The sequence below is a fragment of the Arvicola amphibius genome, chromosome 12 (assembly GCF_903992535.2).
Source record: "Arvicola amphibius chromosome 12, mArvAmp1.2, whole genome shotgun sequence".
In the NCBI taxonomy this organism is placed as follows: Eukaryota; Metazoa; Chordata; class Mammalia; order Rodentia; family Cricetidae; genus Arvicola; species Arvicola amphibius.
Genome location: NC_052058.2, coordinates 101,708,624 through 101,727,626, shown reverse-complemented (window position 1 = coordinate 101,727,626; position 19,003 = coordinate 101,708,624). Strand labels below are relative to the sequence as shown.

Genomic DNA, 19,003 nt, shown 5'->3' with positions numbered 1-19,003 from the left:
TGTCATGGAAAGAGCTGGACTTTGGAGCCTTCCTCAGATGTGGAGCAGGTGGCAAAGCTATCGCTAAAACAGGGAAATGTCCAAAGCCCTCCTGCCTTTCAAAACTGTGGCTACAGGCTGTGCGTGGTGTGTGTTGCTGAGGACAGCCATGAACATGGCCCAACACAAAATTGTAAACTTATTTAAAGCATTATGAGATCTTCGTGTGCATGTGCGTGTGTGTTTCTGTTTCTCAAACATGAACTTTGTAAATGATAACATTATCTTGTGGTGCCAAGAGGTTGTTCTTGCCTGGCCCTAAGACCTCAGTAATCCTCCTGTGGTTCTAAGTTAGGACGCAGGAGCTATGGAAATCAAGCCCGTGTGCATTCATAACATGAGATCGATTGCCAGTCCTGGGCCAGGGTCTCAGGCAGGATACACTCTTCTCTAAAGCCACGCTTTATCAAACAGGATGAATAAATGTTAAATGTTCTCTTGAATTTGCTTTTTATCGCTGCTTAGGCTGCACAGCTATTTCATTTAAAGCAGTTATATCATGACTCTTTAAGCATTTGATTAATTGTGTATGTGGTGTGTATGTATATTCCTATACATGGCAAAGGGCATGATTGCAAGTGAGAGGCAAGCCTCTGGGATCAGTTCTCTCTCTATCCACCACGTGGGCCCGGGTATTGAGCTCAAGTTCTCATGCTTGATAGCAGTCCCTTTCTTGCTGAGCCATCCCACCTGCCAGTGAACTCAACTCTCCACCTCCCACCCACTCTTTGCTCATCTTTCCGAAAGGTGGTCACATTCGATAGTACTTTTTACATTTGAAATCGTGGCCAGATAGGAGTAGGTGCGAGCAGAAAAGAAGCTGGCTGGCACTAGACAGATTACCCTGAGAACACCATGGGGCAGTCAAGTGGCAGCTTATGCGATCTTTGGGTATGATGATTGCAGGTCAGGGAAGCCAGGGAGAAGGGAAGACCAAGCCCTGATGGGGAAGCTTCCATTAGAGAAGAACCACTTGTATTTGGTCCTGGAAGGGATTGGTTGGTTGATTGAGTGGAGGAGGCACTCGGGAAGTGGGAAGCCAAGTGGGGAAGGGGCAGTGCTGTAGCGGAGTAGCTTGGCCTGGCTTGAGACTACAGTGAAAGCTTAGAAAATTAGCTCAGGCTGGTTTGCTGGCACAGCAGCTAAGGTGCTTGCTGCCAGCCCTACAACCTGGGTGAGTTCCGATCCCTGGCCCCACACGGTGGAGGGAGAGAACCAGCTCCTCACAAATTGTCCTCTGAACTTAACACCTGCTTGAGCCCTTTGCAATAAATGTATAAATGTAATAAAATTAAAAAAGCAAAGTTCTACCAATGTATTGTGACATTTCACAGGTAGAAGAGATGTGAAATCAATCTAGAACTACTTGGTTGAGAGATAAAGGAGCTGAGGCCTAAAGAGACAGGTAACTTCCTTTCCAAATGCTATAAGCGCAAATCCAAACAAAGGAGGGGATTTTCTGAACCCACACTGACACTGGCATTGACAGAGAAGACTTAGAAACCAACACTTGTGTGAACCAGACCCCCAGGGTAAAGTGCAGTGTAAGTGAAATTTGTCTAGTGTGTTTCTTTGCTTAGTTTGATCCACATCAATAATAGAAGAGTTTGGGACAGCTCCAGTGTAGAAACTTTCCACATTATATTGATCTGAAAATGTTCAGGAGAATGTTCCACTAGGCTTGTTAATAATTCTCCTCCTCCTCCTATTCTTACCTTTTTTAATTTTTTATTTTTAATTCTGAGACAGGATTTCTCTGTGTAGCCCTAGCCGTTCTGGAACTTGTAGTGTGAAGCGGCGGGGCTGCGTCCCGCCACCCGCCGCCGGCTAGCTTTACCCAAAATAATTACACGGAAACTGTATTCTTTTAAAACACTGCCTGGCCCATAGTTTCAGCCTCTTATTAGTTAATTCTCACATCTTCCTTTAACCCATATTTAGTAATCTGGGTAGCACCACGAGTTGTGGCTTACCAGGAGAGATCTTAACCTGCGTCCATCTCGGAGAGGAGCAGCATGGAGACTCCTATGGAGACTGCCTCAAGCGTCTCCCCCACTCTACTTCCTTGTTCCCACAATTCTGTTCTTTCTACTCCACCTACCTAATTTTCTCTTAAAGGGCCAAGGCAGTTTTCTTTATTAATTAACCAATGAAAGAAACATAGACAGATAACTCTCCTCCATCATTTCCCCTTTTTCTGTTTAAACAAAAAAGAAAGGCTTCAATTTTAACATAGCAAAATTACATATAACAAAACAGTTATCAAGCAAGTATTACAGTTACAATATTTAAATCTATTTTATCTTTTATCATAACTAAGGAAATCTATAACTATCTATTTATTCTTCAACTCCATCAAAGACTCCAGAAGGATACAATGCTACCTAAGTAAACAAGAAATAAGTAACTTATAAAACTCTAGAAATGACAGAGACAACTCGCTGCCTGGACAGTCACCCAAAGTTCCTCTGTACCGTTGGGGCATCCATCTTCGGGCTTCAGGCCCATAATGTCCAGCAGACTTTTTTATGAAGCAGAAAATTCCAAAGACAGTTCGGTCACTTTCTGCTGTGTCCTGCAGAATGTCTCGCAGACTCTTTCATGAATCAGGAACCCCGAAAGACCATCTCACCTTTAGGCAAGTTCAGCAGTCCTCTCTCTGCGGGTTCTTTGTGTCCAGTTTATGGAACAGTCCAGCCAAGAGCAGTTTCTTGCCCAAATGGCTAACAAACTCCATAAGTAGCCTCTTCGATGCCCATCTTCCTCTCGAAGTAGATTGGTGCTGCCAGGAGCAGACGTGTCTCATTGTCATGAAAAACCCTAAGTTATTAAAACATTAAATGCCATATTCTGCAGTCTTTGAAAGATATGAAGAATGCCTAACTGAAATATATCTCTACATATCTAGAAAATCTAATAACATGACTACAAGCTTAACTATTATCAATGATTATCCATTAACAACCTATATTTCCTAATTATACATTACAGTTTTTAAAATGAACTACACAATCAAAATAGCTTAATCAAGATCAGAAATACATATACATATAACAAAATTGACCTTAAAATCTATACCAATGCAAATTCATATCTATATCATCTCCCCCTTTAAATGTAAAAGAACATTTATAAGCAATATTTGGGAAAATGGGCGCAGTTTTTTCTCTCCAAACTGCTTCCTGCTGAATGGGGGCGCTGTTATTTAGGTCTTTCATGGTGTAACCTGTGTGCTAGGTTCCTCTCAGTTGGCAGTTGAGTGAAGTAATTTTTTGAAGATGTTCACAGCAACCTTTCAGGAGGGCGTGGTCTATCATACCATATTGGGATAGAAGCAATCCACAGAGTCTCGCCCTCTGTGAAAACAAAAGAAGAAACTCTTTTCCAAAGCATCATGTTCTTAGATCCAAATCCTGAAGTCATACCGTTAAGATGTCCATTCTGATCTAGCCTGGCAGCCCATATAATGAAATGTCTCTCTGTACTTAGCTCCTTTACAGTCAAAAAAATCAAAGAAAACACAACAAAATACATAATCCAGACTCTCTGTGAATTTTCCATTTTTATGCGGCTTATTTTCATTCTATCACTTTACTTTATTCTGTCTCTTTAAAGACTTTAGCCTTTTTTTAGGCATTAACTTTATTTTTTTATATTTTCTTCTTCTCTCTCTCAAGCCTACATACATTCATCCAACACTGTGACTCATTTAAAAGTCTTTTATGTCTGAATCTGTCCTATTGTGAATCTGTAATTTTTTTACTGTCGAGAAACTTGTTTGATTTGAGCCTTTACATTGCTAAGCGCTTAAGACTCTAAGCTGTGACATTCCTAGGTCAAAAAACAGGTACTGTGAGCTTGCCACGCCCAGTCCAACATGGTGGAGCCACTTATGACTCTGAATTGGTTGCAGCTCTGAGCTGCAGAGCAGCATGCTGCTCTGAATGTTGGCTCCACCTCTCTCCAATTTCAAAATGGAGGACGTACCATTTTCTGCTAGCTCTGGGGCTGCCAGGTAGGAGCCACACTCAGCACTTTAATTCTGAGACTGAGTGTGCGGCACAGAAACTCTTTTCATCCAAGTTACAATCAAATCTGACACGCAGAGCACTGTGCAGTCTGAAAACATCTCCCTGTATGGCGGCAGAAATCCGCCATGTTCTCCAGCTCGCCTAAGCCTGATTCTGCCATCTGCTCAGGTGCAGGCAGGGAGCAGTGAGCCATTGGCATGGTCTCAGAGTACTTTTTTTCCCCGATCCCAAGCGGGCACACAAACATCCAGTCCATAAAAGCCACTGAAATGGTTTATAGCCAGAATTTGCACTGGCAGCACAGCACCAGGAAGCCGCGTTTTAAAATGACTCAGCTTTTTCTCTGCCGCTATTGCAGAAACAGAAAATCTCTCTACGGCACGTCCAGGCAAACAGCAGAAAGCTGTGTTAAACTCTCTCTCCTTTATTTAAAGCCCTCTCAGGTTAAAAACCTGAGTGGATTTAGTCACCACGTTGGAGCGCCAATCTGTTGTGTGAAGCGGCGGGGCTGCGTCCCGCCACCCGCCGCCGGCTAGCTTTACCCAAAATAATTACACGGAAACTGTATTCTTTTAAAACACTGCCTGGCCCATAGTTTCAGCCTCTTATTAGTTAATTCTCACATCTTCCTTTAACCCATATTTAGTAATCTGGGTAGCACCACGAGTTGTGGCTTACCAGGAGAGATCTTAACCTGCGTCCATCTCGGAGAGGAGCAGCATGGAGACTCCTATGGAGACTGCCTCAAGCGTCTCCCCCACTCTACTTCCTTGTTCCCACAATTCTGTTCTTTCTACTCCACCTACCTAATTTTCTCTTAAAGGGCCAAGGCAGTTTTCTTTATTAATTAACCAATGAAAGAAACATAGACAGATAACTCTCCTCCATCAGGAACTCACTCTGTAGACCAGGCTGGCCTTGAACACAGAGATCCTCCTGCCTCTGCTGCCTGAGTGCGGGGGTTTAAAGGTGTGCACTCCGACACCAACTTCTGTTTTTAATGGAGTCAAGACTCCATCAGTGTTGGAGCAACTGTCTAGTCTCCTGTGTTGTTGGGATTGTTTTTGCTGAATGATTTTGTGTGTGTGTGTGTGTGTGTGTGTGAGAGAGAGAGAGAGAGAGAGAGAGAGAGAGAGAGAGAGAGAGAGAGAGAGAGACAGAGAGAGAGAGAATCTAGGAAATGGTGTGGGAGCTTGAATTGGTGAAGGATCAGACCTCCTGGGCTGTGTGCACTTAATTTCACAATCACTCCCTTCGGGAAGAACTCATACCTTTCAGCACCTGAGCTGGTTGGCATAGTCAGCCCTGAGCCGCCTGCCCGCCCTCTCCTGAGCTGAGTCCAGTCCTTCGCTGTAAGAGCTTACAGAGAGGGCAGGGACCCTAGTCTTAGGAGGACATGATGTCTGGGCCGGAGGCTGTCTCTCTTTCACTGTGGATGTTCAGTTTATGTGAGGGGCAAACATCTCATCCTGAAATAGATGTCTGGTTAAGCTCTGTTTCTTGAAAGTTGTAGGCTTCCTAATGAAAGCAGCCTGATCTTTGGCTTTTGTGCCCCTGATACCTGCAGACTGTTGGAGATGGACTAGTTGGAAGACTGATGCTCTTTTCTGGGAGGGAGAGTGAGCATGCTCTAGATCTCATTGTTGTGTTTGTTTGTTTCCCTTCACACTGTGGCATAGAGCCGGACAACGTGGCTCCTTCACACCACGGCATAGAGCCGGGCATGGTGTCGGAACCTGTAGTCTCAGTTGTTCAAGAGTCTGAGGTGAGAGGTGTGTCACTGTCAATTAATTTCTAATTGTCAACCAGCCAGTGATGAATAAATTCACATCCTCTTTCGGCAGTCCTGGGACTAGCCTTTCAGCCCTGTAGGGCCGAGTGTTCCTGCGCTCTGTGCTGTAGTACACAGGAAGGGAAGACGGGTCTGGAGAGAGTTGGGCACTCAGTGAGTCCCCTTCCTCCTTGGATCCTAATCCTGATTTCTGAGTGATTAAGGAAGATGGATTCTAGAGGTCAAATACGGAGGGCACCTTTATTGTTTTTCTTTAACTTGTATTGCGAAAAATTCAAAATATACTCTAAGTGGAGAGAATGTCATAATCTGCATATAGTTATCACCTGGTTTCATGTTAGTTTTCTTAGAATACCTGCTAGGGAAAGGTCTGCCCTGTTGTGGTAGCGATAACCTTGGAGCCGAGGCCCTCTCAGGTGAGGATTCCCTCTTCACCCTGCGGAGAAAACCAGACAGTGCCATTTCTCCCTGGCAGCAGCTCCTAGAGGAGCTGAATCGATGTGTTTTAGGTTTAAAACATTAAGGGCTTGGCGAGAGCTCATTTGGGCACGCATGAGGATCCAAGCTTGGTCCCCCAGACACACATATACAATCCGGGTGTGGTGGCACACACGTGTAATCTCAGTGCTGGGGAGCAGGAGACAGGCGGGTGGCTGTGACTCATTGGCCAGCCGGCCTAACCTACTCCATCAGCTTCAGCCCATTGAGAGTCCTTTGTCTTTAGGGAAGTGGACGTACTTGTCTTAGTCAGCGTTCTGTTGCTAAGAGACACCATGATCCCAGCAACTCTTATGAAGGAAAGCATTTAACTGGGGCAGGCCTACAGTTCAGAGGTTTAGTCCACTGTCATCCTGGGAAGCACGGCAGCGTGCAGGCAGACATGGTGCTGGAGAAGTAGCTGAGAGTTCTACATCTGTGTCAGAGGCAACAGGAAGAGAGAGGTGCTGGGCCTGGCTTGAGTATTTGAAACCTCAAACCCACTCCATTGATATAATTCCTCCAACAAGGTCACAGCTACCCCCAACAAGGCTACACCTCCTAACAGTGCCACTCCCTAGTGACCAAGTATTCAAGTATGTGAGCCTGTGGGGCCATTCCTATTCAGACTACCACAGCGCCTGAAGAACAGAGCCTGGGATTCTCCTCTGGCCTCCACACAGCCACAGCAGCACACACCAAGTCTTTTCAGATACTAGGAGTTCCAGTAAATCTTTCTTTCACTTTGGAAAGCTTGTGTGTACGTGTGTGTCTGTGATGTGTGGTGTATGCACGTGAGTGTGCAGTGGGTGCAAATGCAGAGACAGAGCAAGGCATTTGGTGTCCTTATCACGTTCCCCTTCCTGTTGTGTTAAATCACACATTTATATATGCGTGTAAGTTTCATAGAACAGACGTGTGATGTCTGGGATGAAAAGTTGCTTTCTCTGAGTTGCACACACTGCACACAGCCAGTGCATTGGAGGTTTGTAGGGTCATTCTCTCTGCCGTGTTCTTCAGCTTCAACTCTTGCTCAGGCTTCTTTCCATGTTGAGTGTCTGCTGGACTAGACTTGTTCTTTCAGTAGCTGCATCATAGCTTTGATAGTGAGGTGATGTTATCTGTTCTGTTCGACATATGCATGTGTGTATATATATTTATTTTATTATTTTATTTGTTTTGTGTGTACATACACACACACATATATGTGTCGGCACAAGTATTGTGGTCAGAGGACAGCTCGTGGAAGTCACATTTCCTCCTTCCACTTTGTGGGTCCTAGGGATGGAACTCAGGTTTCCAGACTTGTCATCAGGTGCTGTTACCAGCTGAGTCATCTCTCTGGTGCTTGTCTTGTTATATTTTAATTAACCCCTTCCTTTAAAATGATTAAAAAATTACTGTATATATTTAATCGAGCATCTAACGTGGGCAGAGTACATTTGCGATAATAAGAACCACAAAGGACCTGATACAGCACTGCTGATTGTCTGCTGGTTTTATTGGGCTGCTTCTGTGTTTTTGTTGATAATTGTCTTCTCTTGAATCCATTCAGGAATAGCAGGTCAGTAAATTATTAGTGGTGATGATGATGATTCTAACTGCCTCACTGAAACAAATACGCTGTTAGAAAACTCACTCTTTTCTGTAGCATGCAGCTCATTGATTTTTGCATATTAACAGTTCTAGAAGCAACACTGTCTAACTGAAAATTACTAACTTATTTATTTTGTGTGTGTGGATGTGCACACATGCCACAGCACACGTGTGGAGGTCAGAGGACAATGTGTGGAAATTCTTTCTTTCTACCTTGTGGGTCCTGAGGAATTGACAGCTCGTCAGGCTCGACTCTAAGTGCCTTTCCCTGCTGGAACTCCCTAGTCTTGAGCAGCCATGAGTGCCTGGCAGTGGCGACCATCAGCCAGCCACATTTCGACCCTGAGCGTTTTCCTGTCACTGTCCCAGATATTTCACGAGCGCCATATAGCAGGTGTCCTTTTGTGTTTAGTTCACGTCACTGGCAGGTACTGTTCTCAGGCTGTTTTATTCATGTTGTGATATGGATTCAGCTTATTGCATTTCATATTCCCAAATACCGTGGAGACGTGCCGTGTTTTGTTACTCACTGTACTCGTGGGCTGACTGCTGTGAGTAGCCGTGTGTGTTTTGAGTGTTTGTGTGTTGTTGTGTAGACAAACTTTTTGTTCTCTTGAGTGTTTCTTTAGGAGTGGAATGGCTAGGACAAAATTTCCCTGATGTTTAATGCTGGCTGATTACGAGACTGTGCCTATCCCAGTCCTCCCAGCAGTCTATATGGGTTCCCGTTTTTCCATGTGCAGCCCACAGCTGCCATCATCTCTGCGTTTTATCATCTGGATTTCCTAAGATTGTGCATTCTGCTCTTTTGTCTTGGCCCACCCATATGGGTTACAGATCTCACGAGAGATACCTAGCCCACCTCTACCACAGTTACCTGGATCTAAAATCTTTGAGTTAGCTAAGGCACAGCTTTTTAGGGCTGCAGTGGAACTAGGGTGCCAATGCCTGCAGTTCAGTGGATTAATTTTTTCCATAAAAAAATTTTAGGGTGCACAGACAGGCCAAATTGCAAACTTCAATTTCTAAAGTTCAGGTCTTAGGACATCTTTGGGGGTTTATCTTGTCTTCTACCTTGTTTGAGTTTCATCATCTGAGAACTTCAGATTGCTTGGCTCCTCAGATTCTGGGAATTTTCCAATCTCTGCCTCCTGTCTTGCTGTAGGAACGCTGGGATTAACATCACGTAATACTGTACCCAGCTTTACATGGGCTCTAGGGATCTGAACTCTGGTCCTTGTGCTTGCACAGCCCTGAACGCCGTTGTTAGGAAACAGCATGAGCATAGTCCCGGGAGGACCTGCCTGTTTCTGAGATTTTTCGTAGTTTAACTTCTGAGGACCCCAGGAGTGTGTCACCACGCCTGTCCCTTCTGGTCAGAGCTAGATGCTTCCTGGGACCTCTAGAGAACTTCCTTGACTTTCTATAAGGTGGTGCAGCAGTGCTGTCTGCTTGATGGGGCCTTTACCAGCCAGATTAGTGGGGCGATAGAAAACTGAGTCGTATGCACTTTTTAACCTCGTTTTTTGAAGTTACTCTATCTTGCAGGTGTTCTATACTTGTACATTTGCATAGCAGTAGGTCATGTTTCATGAGTACATGTTAGGAGTTCTACTAAGGATGCATAATCAGAAGTGTTAGAGGCTGCTGATTTAAACTGTTGACCACATTAAGATATGAGTAGAACATTGTAGGTCCATCATAAACTCCGAGGAGGCCATAGGTAGAAGCCCAAGGCTGCTATTGCCAGTTCAGTGTAGACCACAGAATGGGATGAACCGGAGAGCTCCAGCCAGTGAGCTCACAGAGCCCTGAAGGCCACTGTAGCTCTGCAGTAAAGGGACCAAAGGTGGCTTACCTGTCATTTGCCGGCAGAACTGGAGTCGGGATGTGGATCTTGTGCCGGTTTTTCACACAAGAGCCGGCTCATCATGTCTTGGTCCTATAAAGGAGTGCAGAAGCCATGGGAGAGATGCTTACATGGTAAGATATGGTGCTCAGGCCCTCGCTCTGAGTTCAGTCTTGCAACCCCACAGAGACAGAAGGAGAGAACTGAGTCCAAGTTGTCCTTTGATCTCTGTGCCTGTGCCCCTCCCCCATCATGCATAATGGAAGGAGGGGCCATGGGAGGAGCTGGAGGAAGGACGGAGGAAGTGGTGAAATTATACTTTGATGAATGAAATATGGACAGAAGGATATATTTCAGAAAGAATTCATATTTAACTTGACTTCAGATTCAAGAGAGAGGTTTTTCCACAGGGACAACAAGCAAATTCATTCATCTCTTCAGTGGATAAGGTTCTAGACAATGAGTAACTAGATGCAAATTTCTATGTTCATGGAGCTTGTGTTCTGTTTGGAGGAAGAATCAATTTGCAAGTCACCTGAAAACGTTTTGCAGAACTTTGGAAAACTGAGCAGAGCACTGTGGGAGTCTAGAAGCCAGCTTTCTGTGTAGGGTGGTGGGTGTGGACACTGAGCTCCCAGCTCTGTGCAGCCTCTTGGGATTGGGTCTGTACACCCCTAGTCCACTTCCTGACCCCTGGACCCGCTGCTTTCTTCAGCAGCCAGAGTCATTCCCTGGTCTCATTGCCAGAAAGGTTGGAGAATTCTTTTAAGCCTAGTAATAGCTTTCACCTTTAAAAAAATATTGAGATACTTAAAATTTAGCACATGTATACTTCATTTTTTCTTTACAGATTTCTAGAGCTATCACCACAATCCTCTTTTAGGACATTCTCCGTCCCCCCCCCCCCCCAGATCCTTTATGCCTGTTTATGGTTATTCTCCATTCTGAACCACAGCCCCAGGAAACCATTTGTCTCCTTTCTGTTTCTGGAAGTTTCTTGTGAGCAGATTCATCCAGTATGCAGTCCTTGGCATTGTGTTTCTTCACTGAGCCTCATATTTCTAAGTGCACCCAAGGTGAAGTGTGCGTCACCAGTTTCTCCTTGGTTATTAAATGGTGTTTCGTTGTGGAGATGTACAGTTTTGTTTCTCTTGTTAGTGCTGTAACTCTTAGAGTAGATTAGTGTTTTAAATCTGGCTTCTATTCCTGCATGGTGATGGGGGCCTAGCTCTTAAGCACTATCCTGCTGTTATGGCTGCCCCGTGCCCCTTCCATGGCCTGCCTCGTTTCTCCTTGCTCACTTAAGTTTGTCGCCAGCTGTGCTGCTGGGTAGCCGGAGTCTTTGATGGCCATTGAAAGTTACATTAAGTAATATTTATGAAACAAAAACTTCTGGTTCCCGTTTGCACTATTTATAGTGTGTGTGTGTGTGTGTGTGTGTGTGAATGTGTGCACATATGCATATGGCAGCCAAATATCATCCCTCAGAATCTGGCCACCTTGTCTGCCTTGCTCCTTTTTTTTTTTTTTTTTTTTAAAATACAGGGTCTCTCACTGGTACCGAGTCTCGCCACGAGGCTAGGCTGACCAGCCAAATTATCTGTCTGTCTCCGCCTCTCCTGCACTGGGATAGCAAAGCTGTGCCAACAAACCGCAGCCAGTGGGTGCTGGTGAGCAGAGGTAGACCATCGTCCTTGTGTGACAGCAGCAGCAGCTGTCACTTCAGCCCCTGCTTGTGGCCACGATTACTGCACTGAACTAGGTTGTCGCAGAATACCTGACGTTATTGATGCGCTGTACTGGGCAGGTCTGACTTCTAAACACAGCTTCCAAAATCTGCCTGACAGTAGAGTTTCACCTTTTGTGACAGTGTTGCCTCCTGGGAAAAGAAGTGGTTCAATGGTGCAGTGTCCTAAGTTCCTTTCTAATAGTTACATCTCTGTGTGGGGCAGCACCTGGCAATAAGCTCATAGCAGGTCCCAGCATCTCCAGATGGTATTCCAGACAGGATGCAAGTGTCAGCGCAGTGGTGTGGCGTGAATGTCCAGGAGCTCCTTAGCTGACCGCTCTGTAGGACAGCTCTGCGAGACCAGTGCTCACATCGTGCATGCGTGGGGCTGACTCCTGATGCGTCCAGACTTAGTCTTTCCTCCTGCATTTGTCTTGTGCTCTTAATCTTGGAACTGGAAGTGAGTGCAGTAGAGAGTGCTAATTAGTTTCTCTTTAGCTGATATCAGGCTCCAGCTGAACAGTGGAAGCAACAACTAAACAGTGTGGAGATATCAGCAGCGTGCACCCTGACTCTCAGGGATCGCCGCTGCGCGCTGTGACAGGTGACAGCACCAGTGCAGAAGGGGCAGCATTTTATACCTATAGATAGCCTGGTAGACATTGGTCCTAGGAGATGCAGCACATGTGGACATGTGTGTCCTAGGAGATACAGCTCATGTGGACATGTGTGTCCTAGGAGATACAGCACATGTGGACATGTGTGTCCTAGGAGATATAGCACATGTGGACATGTGTGTCCTAGGAGATATAGCACATGTGGACATGTGTGTCCTAGGAGATACAGCACATGTGGACATGTGTGTCCTAGGAGATACAGCACGTGTGGACATGTGTGTCCTAGAAGATACAGCACATGTGGACATGTGTGTCCTAGGAGATAGCAGCACACGTGAGTGTGTGTCTGTGTGTGTGTGCTCCAATGCATGTGGAAGCCAGAGGTCACATGTCTTTATCAGTCCTTCTCTACTTTTATTTTTATTATTTATTTAATTTTATTTATGAATTTAATTTACTTGTTTATTTTCGAGGTAGTGCCTCTCTGTGTAGTCCTGGCTGTTCTGGAACTCGCTATGTAGACCAAGCTGCCCTCAAACTCAATAGATCACCTGCCTCTGCTGGGGTTAAGGGCATGTACAGTCACCATGCCTAGCTCGATTTGATGTCTTGAGATGCTGTCTCACTGATAATACAGTTTGCTAGACCTACATGGTCAGCAAGACCTGGGAATCCTCCTGTCCCTGCCTCCCCAGCACATGGCACCATCTGACACTTTTGTGGGTTCTGGGGATGGACATTGGGTCCTCACACTTGATTGCAAGCACTTTATGAACCCAGCCCTCTTCCTGGCCCTGATGAAGGGGAGGCATCCTTATGGTACCTACCGAGTACCAGGCACATTGATAAAGCTTGTTAGCCCTTCTGTGTGCTCTGTAGAGTGGATGCATAGTTAGGTGGTACTTTTCACACTTGGAAATGGGATGGCTGGCAGTGGGTGGTGAATGAAGCCTGGTGTACCCTGTCCCTCCCTCATGAGTCTAGGCTTAGGAGCCTGTGTACTTTTTCAGGCCCTGGCGTTATCAGGGCACCAAAGAGATTCACATGACTTGGAGATCACCTGGTGTTGGCTGGGAGGGTTGTGACTTGCCCAAACCTGAAAGCACCGGGCCTGTGTAGACTGCGGTGGAGCTGCACTGGAAACAGCCTCGGCAGAGTTTGTAAACATCATGGCCTTGATGATCCATGGGTTTGCCCTGCTTTGCTTCTCTCGCAGTGCCTTATGGGTGAGTCAAGGGCGGTCCAGTTCACAGCCTAGACCTGTGAGGTCTGTGGTTATCTGGCTCGGAAAATCTCCTACCCCAGGATCGTGGGGTTGTTGCTGACACGTTTTACTTGTGCCTGGCGGGTTGCAGGAGGCATTCTCTTTTCATCCCCTCTAGGTACCGAACTGACCCAAGGGCGTTATGTAAAGTAACACCATTCCCACTGCTCTTCTGTGCTTGCTGTATTAAGAAAGTGCCCCAAATGCTTGCGTCTTCTCCTGGCTGTTGGTGAATTCTGTTTGTTATCAACCAATCTGCATGTGAACTAGTGGCACCTGCCTTTGTTCCTTCTGTTCTGCTTCCCAGTAGGTGTACCGAGTGTCTTGCCATTTGTATTTCTACATATATTCCCCAGGCTATGAAGTCCTTGCTGAAGGGGCAGCCAGGTGTGGAACGATGGCCCTGTAATCCCAATTCTTTTCTCTTTGGCGTATCCAAATCATCAGTGTCACTCTTGTGCTTTGGGTGCAGTTTTCAGTAACTAAGGGCTTCCTTAGCACACTCGTACCTGCCAGCAGACCAGCTGGAATGACCGCCCAGTGAGTCATAGAGGGTGTCATTGGATACCCGATGCCAGAGGGGTGACTCACATTCTGAGTGGGACTGAGCAGTGTAGTGTGAGATTTTATTGTGCTGCTCAGAACGGCGCACAATTTAAATTGTATAAATTGTTTATTTGGGGAATTTATTATGGGGTAAGGACGTGGAAGAGGAGTGTGGCTGACTCTGCTCCCGTGTTAGGGCTGCAGTCTTGGCATAAGACCACGTGTGAGCACCCAGCCACGGATGCTGGCCCTGACCCGTCCTATGTCCAGAAGTAGAATTGCTGGATCATATAGTTAAGTTTTATTTAATTTTCTGAAGACAGTTCCCACACTGACACTCACACTCCCACCAGCAGTATACAGTTCTTATTTGCACGGTCCCTTCTTCCCTTTGCTCCTCATCCCTCTCTCTCCCTTCCTTTGTAGGAGCCTCCTAGTGAGTGTCAGCTGTTGCTTTCCCCACTGGGGCTTGGCTGTCTGAGCATCTGTGTGCTCTGTGCGCCTCTGCTGTGCACCTGTGTGTGCTTCAGAGTCCTCTAACCCATTGCCTCCTTAGGCTGTATTTTGGATCTATCCCTGACTTTCCTCCTGTTTCTCTTGCTCTCTGTACAGCACACTTTAAATAGAGTGTTCATTCATTGACTCTTAATTTGGTCTCTTCATTATTTGGTTCTTTCAAATAAAAAAACCAAAACAAACAAACAAAAAAACCCCAAGAACTTTAGAATGCCATTTCCCCCTTCCCAGGCAAATAAAGATGCTATAAAAAGTTATTCTCAGTGTCCGGGTACCCTTTCCCAGGGGATGATAGCCCTACGAGAAGGGGTACAAGTTGGTACAAGGTTATCTGTATATTTTCATCTTTTAACCTGGTGGTCAAATTAGATCTTTAGCTTTTCCTTAGGGAAAATTGTTGCTTCCTCTCCCTCCGCCCCGCTTGGGAATTCTATCAGGATACTTATTATATTTCGTTTCCCTCTCTCTTCCCTGTGCAATTTCTCCGATAGCCTTGGTTTTGATCTTAACAGAGGAACACTGGTTAGGTGTTTTGACTTTCCCTCATGTTTTCCTTGGGACCTCTCCTGGCTCATAGGCTTTGGAGAGACTGGAGGTGAAGTGTGTATTCCATTATATTACGTTTACATTACCAGCATGACTTAGCGCCGTTCATGCTGACCTTGGTCACCTGGATGAGGTGGCTTATCAGGTTTCTGTACTTCCCTCCTTGCTATGTTCTTTGGAAGGAAGCCAAACTAGGAAAACTAAATTTCGTGGCCCAAGAGTAAAACTAGTATTTTGAACTAAAAAAATTTTTTAAAAGAAAATGCTCGTTAAATAAACCTATTTTAAAAATGTGAGGGAGGTGTGGCAACACGTTAAGTTTCAGGTGCCTGTGAAAACGAAGCACTCTACCATCCATGGCAGTTTCATGGCTACAACAGGCAAAGTTGGGGAACGGGTCTTGCAGCGTCACGGGTGCCCTCTAGCAGGTGCCGACGGAAATGCGGGGAAGGGCTCAATCTCGAAATTATCTTTGGACTCTCACGCGTGGAAAAGAGGTTTTGTGGTTTTTCCAAAAATTGCACCAAGGTAAAGCAGAGCTCTAACCGATGCAGGTGTGTTGTCAGGCGTTAGCAGTACTGCCCTCACTATGCGTTCATTGGACAGTAGCGCAACCCCAAGAAAAGGATGGTTGCCTGCAACCATGCGCTCCCGGCAGCCAGGAAATACCAAACCCGGGTTAGGTTGCGGTGACCACCGCGTGCGGCCTTCCCCAGCCCGCGCGGTGGCCAGTATTTTCTACAAATGCAGCTTCTGACGCCGATTACTCTCCTTGCTTTCCTGAAACTCCCGAGGGGCTTTCAGACGCCTGCTCGGCTTTACCCAGAAGGCCGAGCGCCATACGCCTGAAAATTTGCATACACGCTTCTCTAGGCGGGGCCGGAGGAAGGCGTAGTACTGCAGCTGGTTAATTTGCATATGCCACTCTGGGGCGGGGCGGGCCAGGCCGGGCCGGGATGGGCGGTGATGTGGGTTTCTGTGGGTTAGGCTGCTTCTATTCAATGGAGCTTCGCCCAGGCGACTTTTTCTTCCAAACTGTAACCGGTTTTTCCGTGCCGAGCATCCTTTCCTGAGCAGCCAGCTCAGCCTTCCCAGTCATTAGGCGCCCCGGGCTCTGGGACCGTGAGGACCTGATGTGCCGGCGCACCTTGCAGCACCGCTGACGCTGTGCTTCCCGTTGCAGGTGGTTCTACTGGGCATGGACATCCTGTCTGCACTGGTGACAAGGCTGCAGGACCGGTTCAAGGCGCAAATTGGCACAGGTAAGCCGCGACCAGCAGGTTGTTAGTCTCCCCTCCCACCCTGGACTCACCCCACATCACACCTTCACTGCCTCTGAATTGGCACCTTTTCCCCTAATCCCGAAATATTCCTTCCTGCTCTGACTTCGAATATGAAATATTACCAATTAATGACTTTATGCAAGATTAGCCATCAGACTTAATGCCAGCCAGTACATGTCCCCAGCCCCTCCTCTGAGAGGCGGTTTTCTTTGAAAAGTCCTACAAAAGAGCCAGTTGGATTTTCTCACAGATTAAATGTCACTAAATCAAGGTGTTTCGTGGTGGCAGTGTAAACATAAGCAGTTACGTTTATACGACTGTATCTGTAGAGAATCTCCCCATTCCTTTTTCTTTTTCTTCTGTTTTGTGTGGGCAGTGGTTATAACCCATGGGCTCTGTGTGCCCGTCCAGCACTCTAACCACTGAGCCACAGTGTTAACTGGTATTTCCCAGATATATTTTCATTTAATCGTTTCCGTTATGGTTTCCAGTGTTGCCAAGTCTAATAGACAGACTGGGAGATGCCAAGGACTCCGTGAGGGAGCAAGACCAAGCCCTGCTGCTAAAGATCATGGATCAAGCTGCTAACCCCCAGGTAGGACAAGAGAAGCACACCTGTGTGCACAGACAGTGTTTGTGCAACTCCCTGGACTTAATTTCTTTTAAACTGATGGGTTAGAGATTGTCTTAGTTAGGGTTTTTGTTACTTTGACAAAACACCATGCCCAAAAAGCAAGTCAGGGAAGAAAGGGTTTATTCTGCTTTTGTTCCCGCTGTACTATTCATCATGGAAGGATGTCAGGACAGGAACTGAAACAGGACAGGCAGGATCCTGGAAGCAGGAGCGGATGTGGGGACCGCGGACGGGTGTTGCTTACTGGCTTGCTTCTCATAGCTTGCTCAGCCCACCTTCTTATAGAGCCCAGAACCAGCCAGGGCACTGCCCACCATGGGCTGAGCCCTCACGATTGATCACTAGTTAAGAAAATGCCCTTCAGCTGGGTTTCATGGCTGCATCTTCTCTACTGAGACTCCTTCCTCTCTGGTGGCTCTGGCTTGTGTCAAGTTAACTTAAACCAGCCAGTACAGTGATGAACATTCTGATGGCCCACAGTCCCACCTCATGAGAGATTTAAATATATAACTAGCAAAATGTATCATTTGAATAAATTAGTGGGTTTGACATGGGTATTGTTTGATTAATCTTTTGTGCTCTTCAGGTTATTTAAGAGACTGGCTCCTGTTTTCCCTGGAAAGGGGCAGCTGGTGGTATCTGAGGAGCCAGTGGGCCTGGCTGGGGCCCTGGTTTCTATATGACAGTTAGCTGGGCTTGCTAGAATGGATGGACCCAGCTCTGTCTTCCAGGGTCCTACTGACCTTGTTGGGGGATGCAGCTGGAGCAGCCAGCAGCGGTTTCCCAGGGGAGATAAAACAAATATTAGGGTGAGCCTCAGTGAGGAGCTGTTCCAGACAGAAGACAGTGTGCGAGCCTGCTGTTGTTTGGGCTACACTGTTTGCAGTCATAATATGGGGTACTTACACCTCCTTGGGATGCGGGGACAACAGTGCAGTTGCTTTTCATACTTGAACTGGATGTGGTTGATAAAATAATTCGCTGTCCTACTTTAGTGGGATTGGGAGAGGACCCTGAGAATGGGGCCATTTGGTTCCTGTTCGACTCCTTCCTTACCGCGAAGGGCTGCAGCATCCTTGCCACGAAGGGCTGCAGCATCCTGACCCTCTTCCTTACCGCGAAGGGCTGCAGCATCCTGACCCTCTTCCTTACTGCGAAGGGCTGCAGCATCCTTGCCATGAAGGGCTGCAGCATCCTGACCCTCTTCCTTACTATGAAGCATTCTTACCCTCTCTCTTGTTTCTTGTCACTTGCAGTATGTGTGGGACAGGATGCTCGGAGGTTTCAAACACAAGAACTTCCGCACGAGAGAGGGCATCTGCCTTTGCCTTATTGCAACCCTCAATGCGTAAGTCTGGGGTGAACCTGCTAACTGTGCTTCGCCAAAGCTTCTTTTCTTTGTTTAATTTTTTAAGACAAAATATGTGTAACAGCTCTACAGTTTTGGCTGTCTTGGATCTTACTCTGTAGACCAGGCTGGCTTCGAACTCACAGTGATCCACTTGCTTCTTCTTCCCACGTTTGCACTGCCACTGTCTGGCTGTTTTTTTTTTTCCCTTTCTTTTTCTTAAAGATAGGGTCTCATGTGGATCTCTGGTCTTGAACTTACTTTGTAACTGTGTATGTCTTGAACTTCTGATCTTCCTGCCTCTACTCTTCAAGAACTAGTATTACTGACATAGGCCAAGATGTTTCCTGCTTATTTGGCTCTGGGGAAGCTGAGTAACCATTTTAAAGTCTAAATTACATTTCCAGCCCCTTAAAGCTTTAAAAACAAAACAAACCAAAACCCACCACCACCCTTCACTCTTTCTTAAGAAATTAGATCTACAGGTAGTTGTAAAGAAACGTACTGGGAAGTAGCTCCTTCCCTTCACCTGCCCAGTGTAGGATGTCATACAAGACAGCGTAGCCTTCAGCAGGACGTATGGGTGCTGCTCACAGAGCTTGCCCACATTGCCACAGCTGCACGTAGGCCTTGTGTGTATGTTTGAGGCCCCCACCCATTGCCATTTTACCACACACGATATATCGCCTGTGGCAGCCACTGATTTGGACTTTGTCTCTATGACCTTGTCACTTCA

At 46.3% G+C, this 19,003-nt stretch overlaps 1 protein-coding gene and 1 non-coding gene across 2 annotated transcripts in view; one reads left to right on the top strand and one right to left on the bottom strand.

Moving 5' to 3' along the window:
• Positions 1–19,003, top strand: part of Clasp1 (cytoplasmic linker associated protein 1) — a 212,633-nt gene that overhangs the window by 58,206 nt on the left and 135,424 nt on the right. The window contains exons 3-5 of the mRNA XM_038349426.1: positions 16,186–16,264; positions 16,777–16,880; positions 18,176–18,267. Coding sequence (XP_038205354.1) covers positions 16,186–16,264; positions 16,777–16,880; positions 18,176–18,267 — 275 coding nt within the window. The remainder of the gene's footprint in view (positions 1–16,185; positions 16,265–16,776; positions 16,881–18,175; positions 18,268–19,003) is intronic.
• Positions 15,510–15,634, bottom strand: LOC119799614. The gene has a single exon (XR_005282896.1). It is a non-coding gene; the product is annotated as a U4atac minor spliceosomal RNA (small nuclear RNA).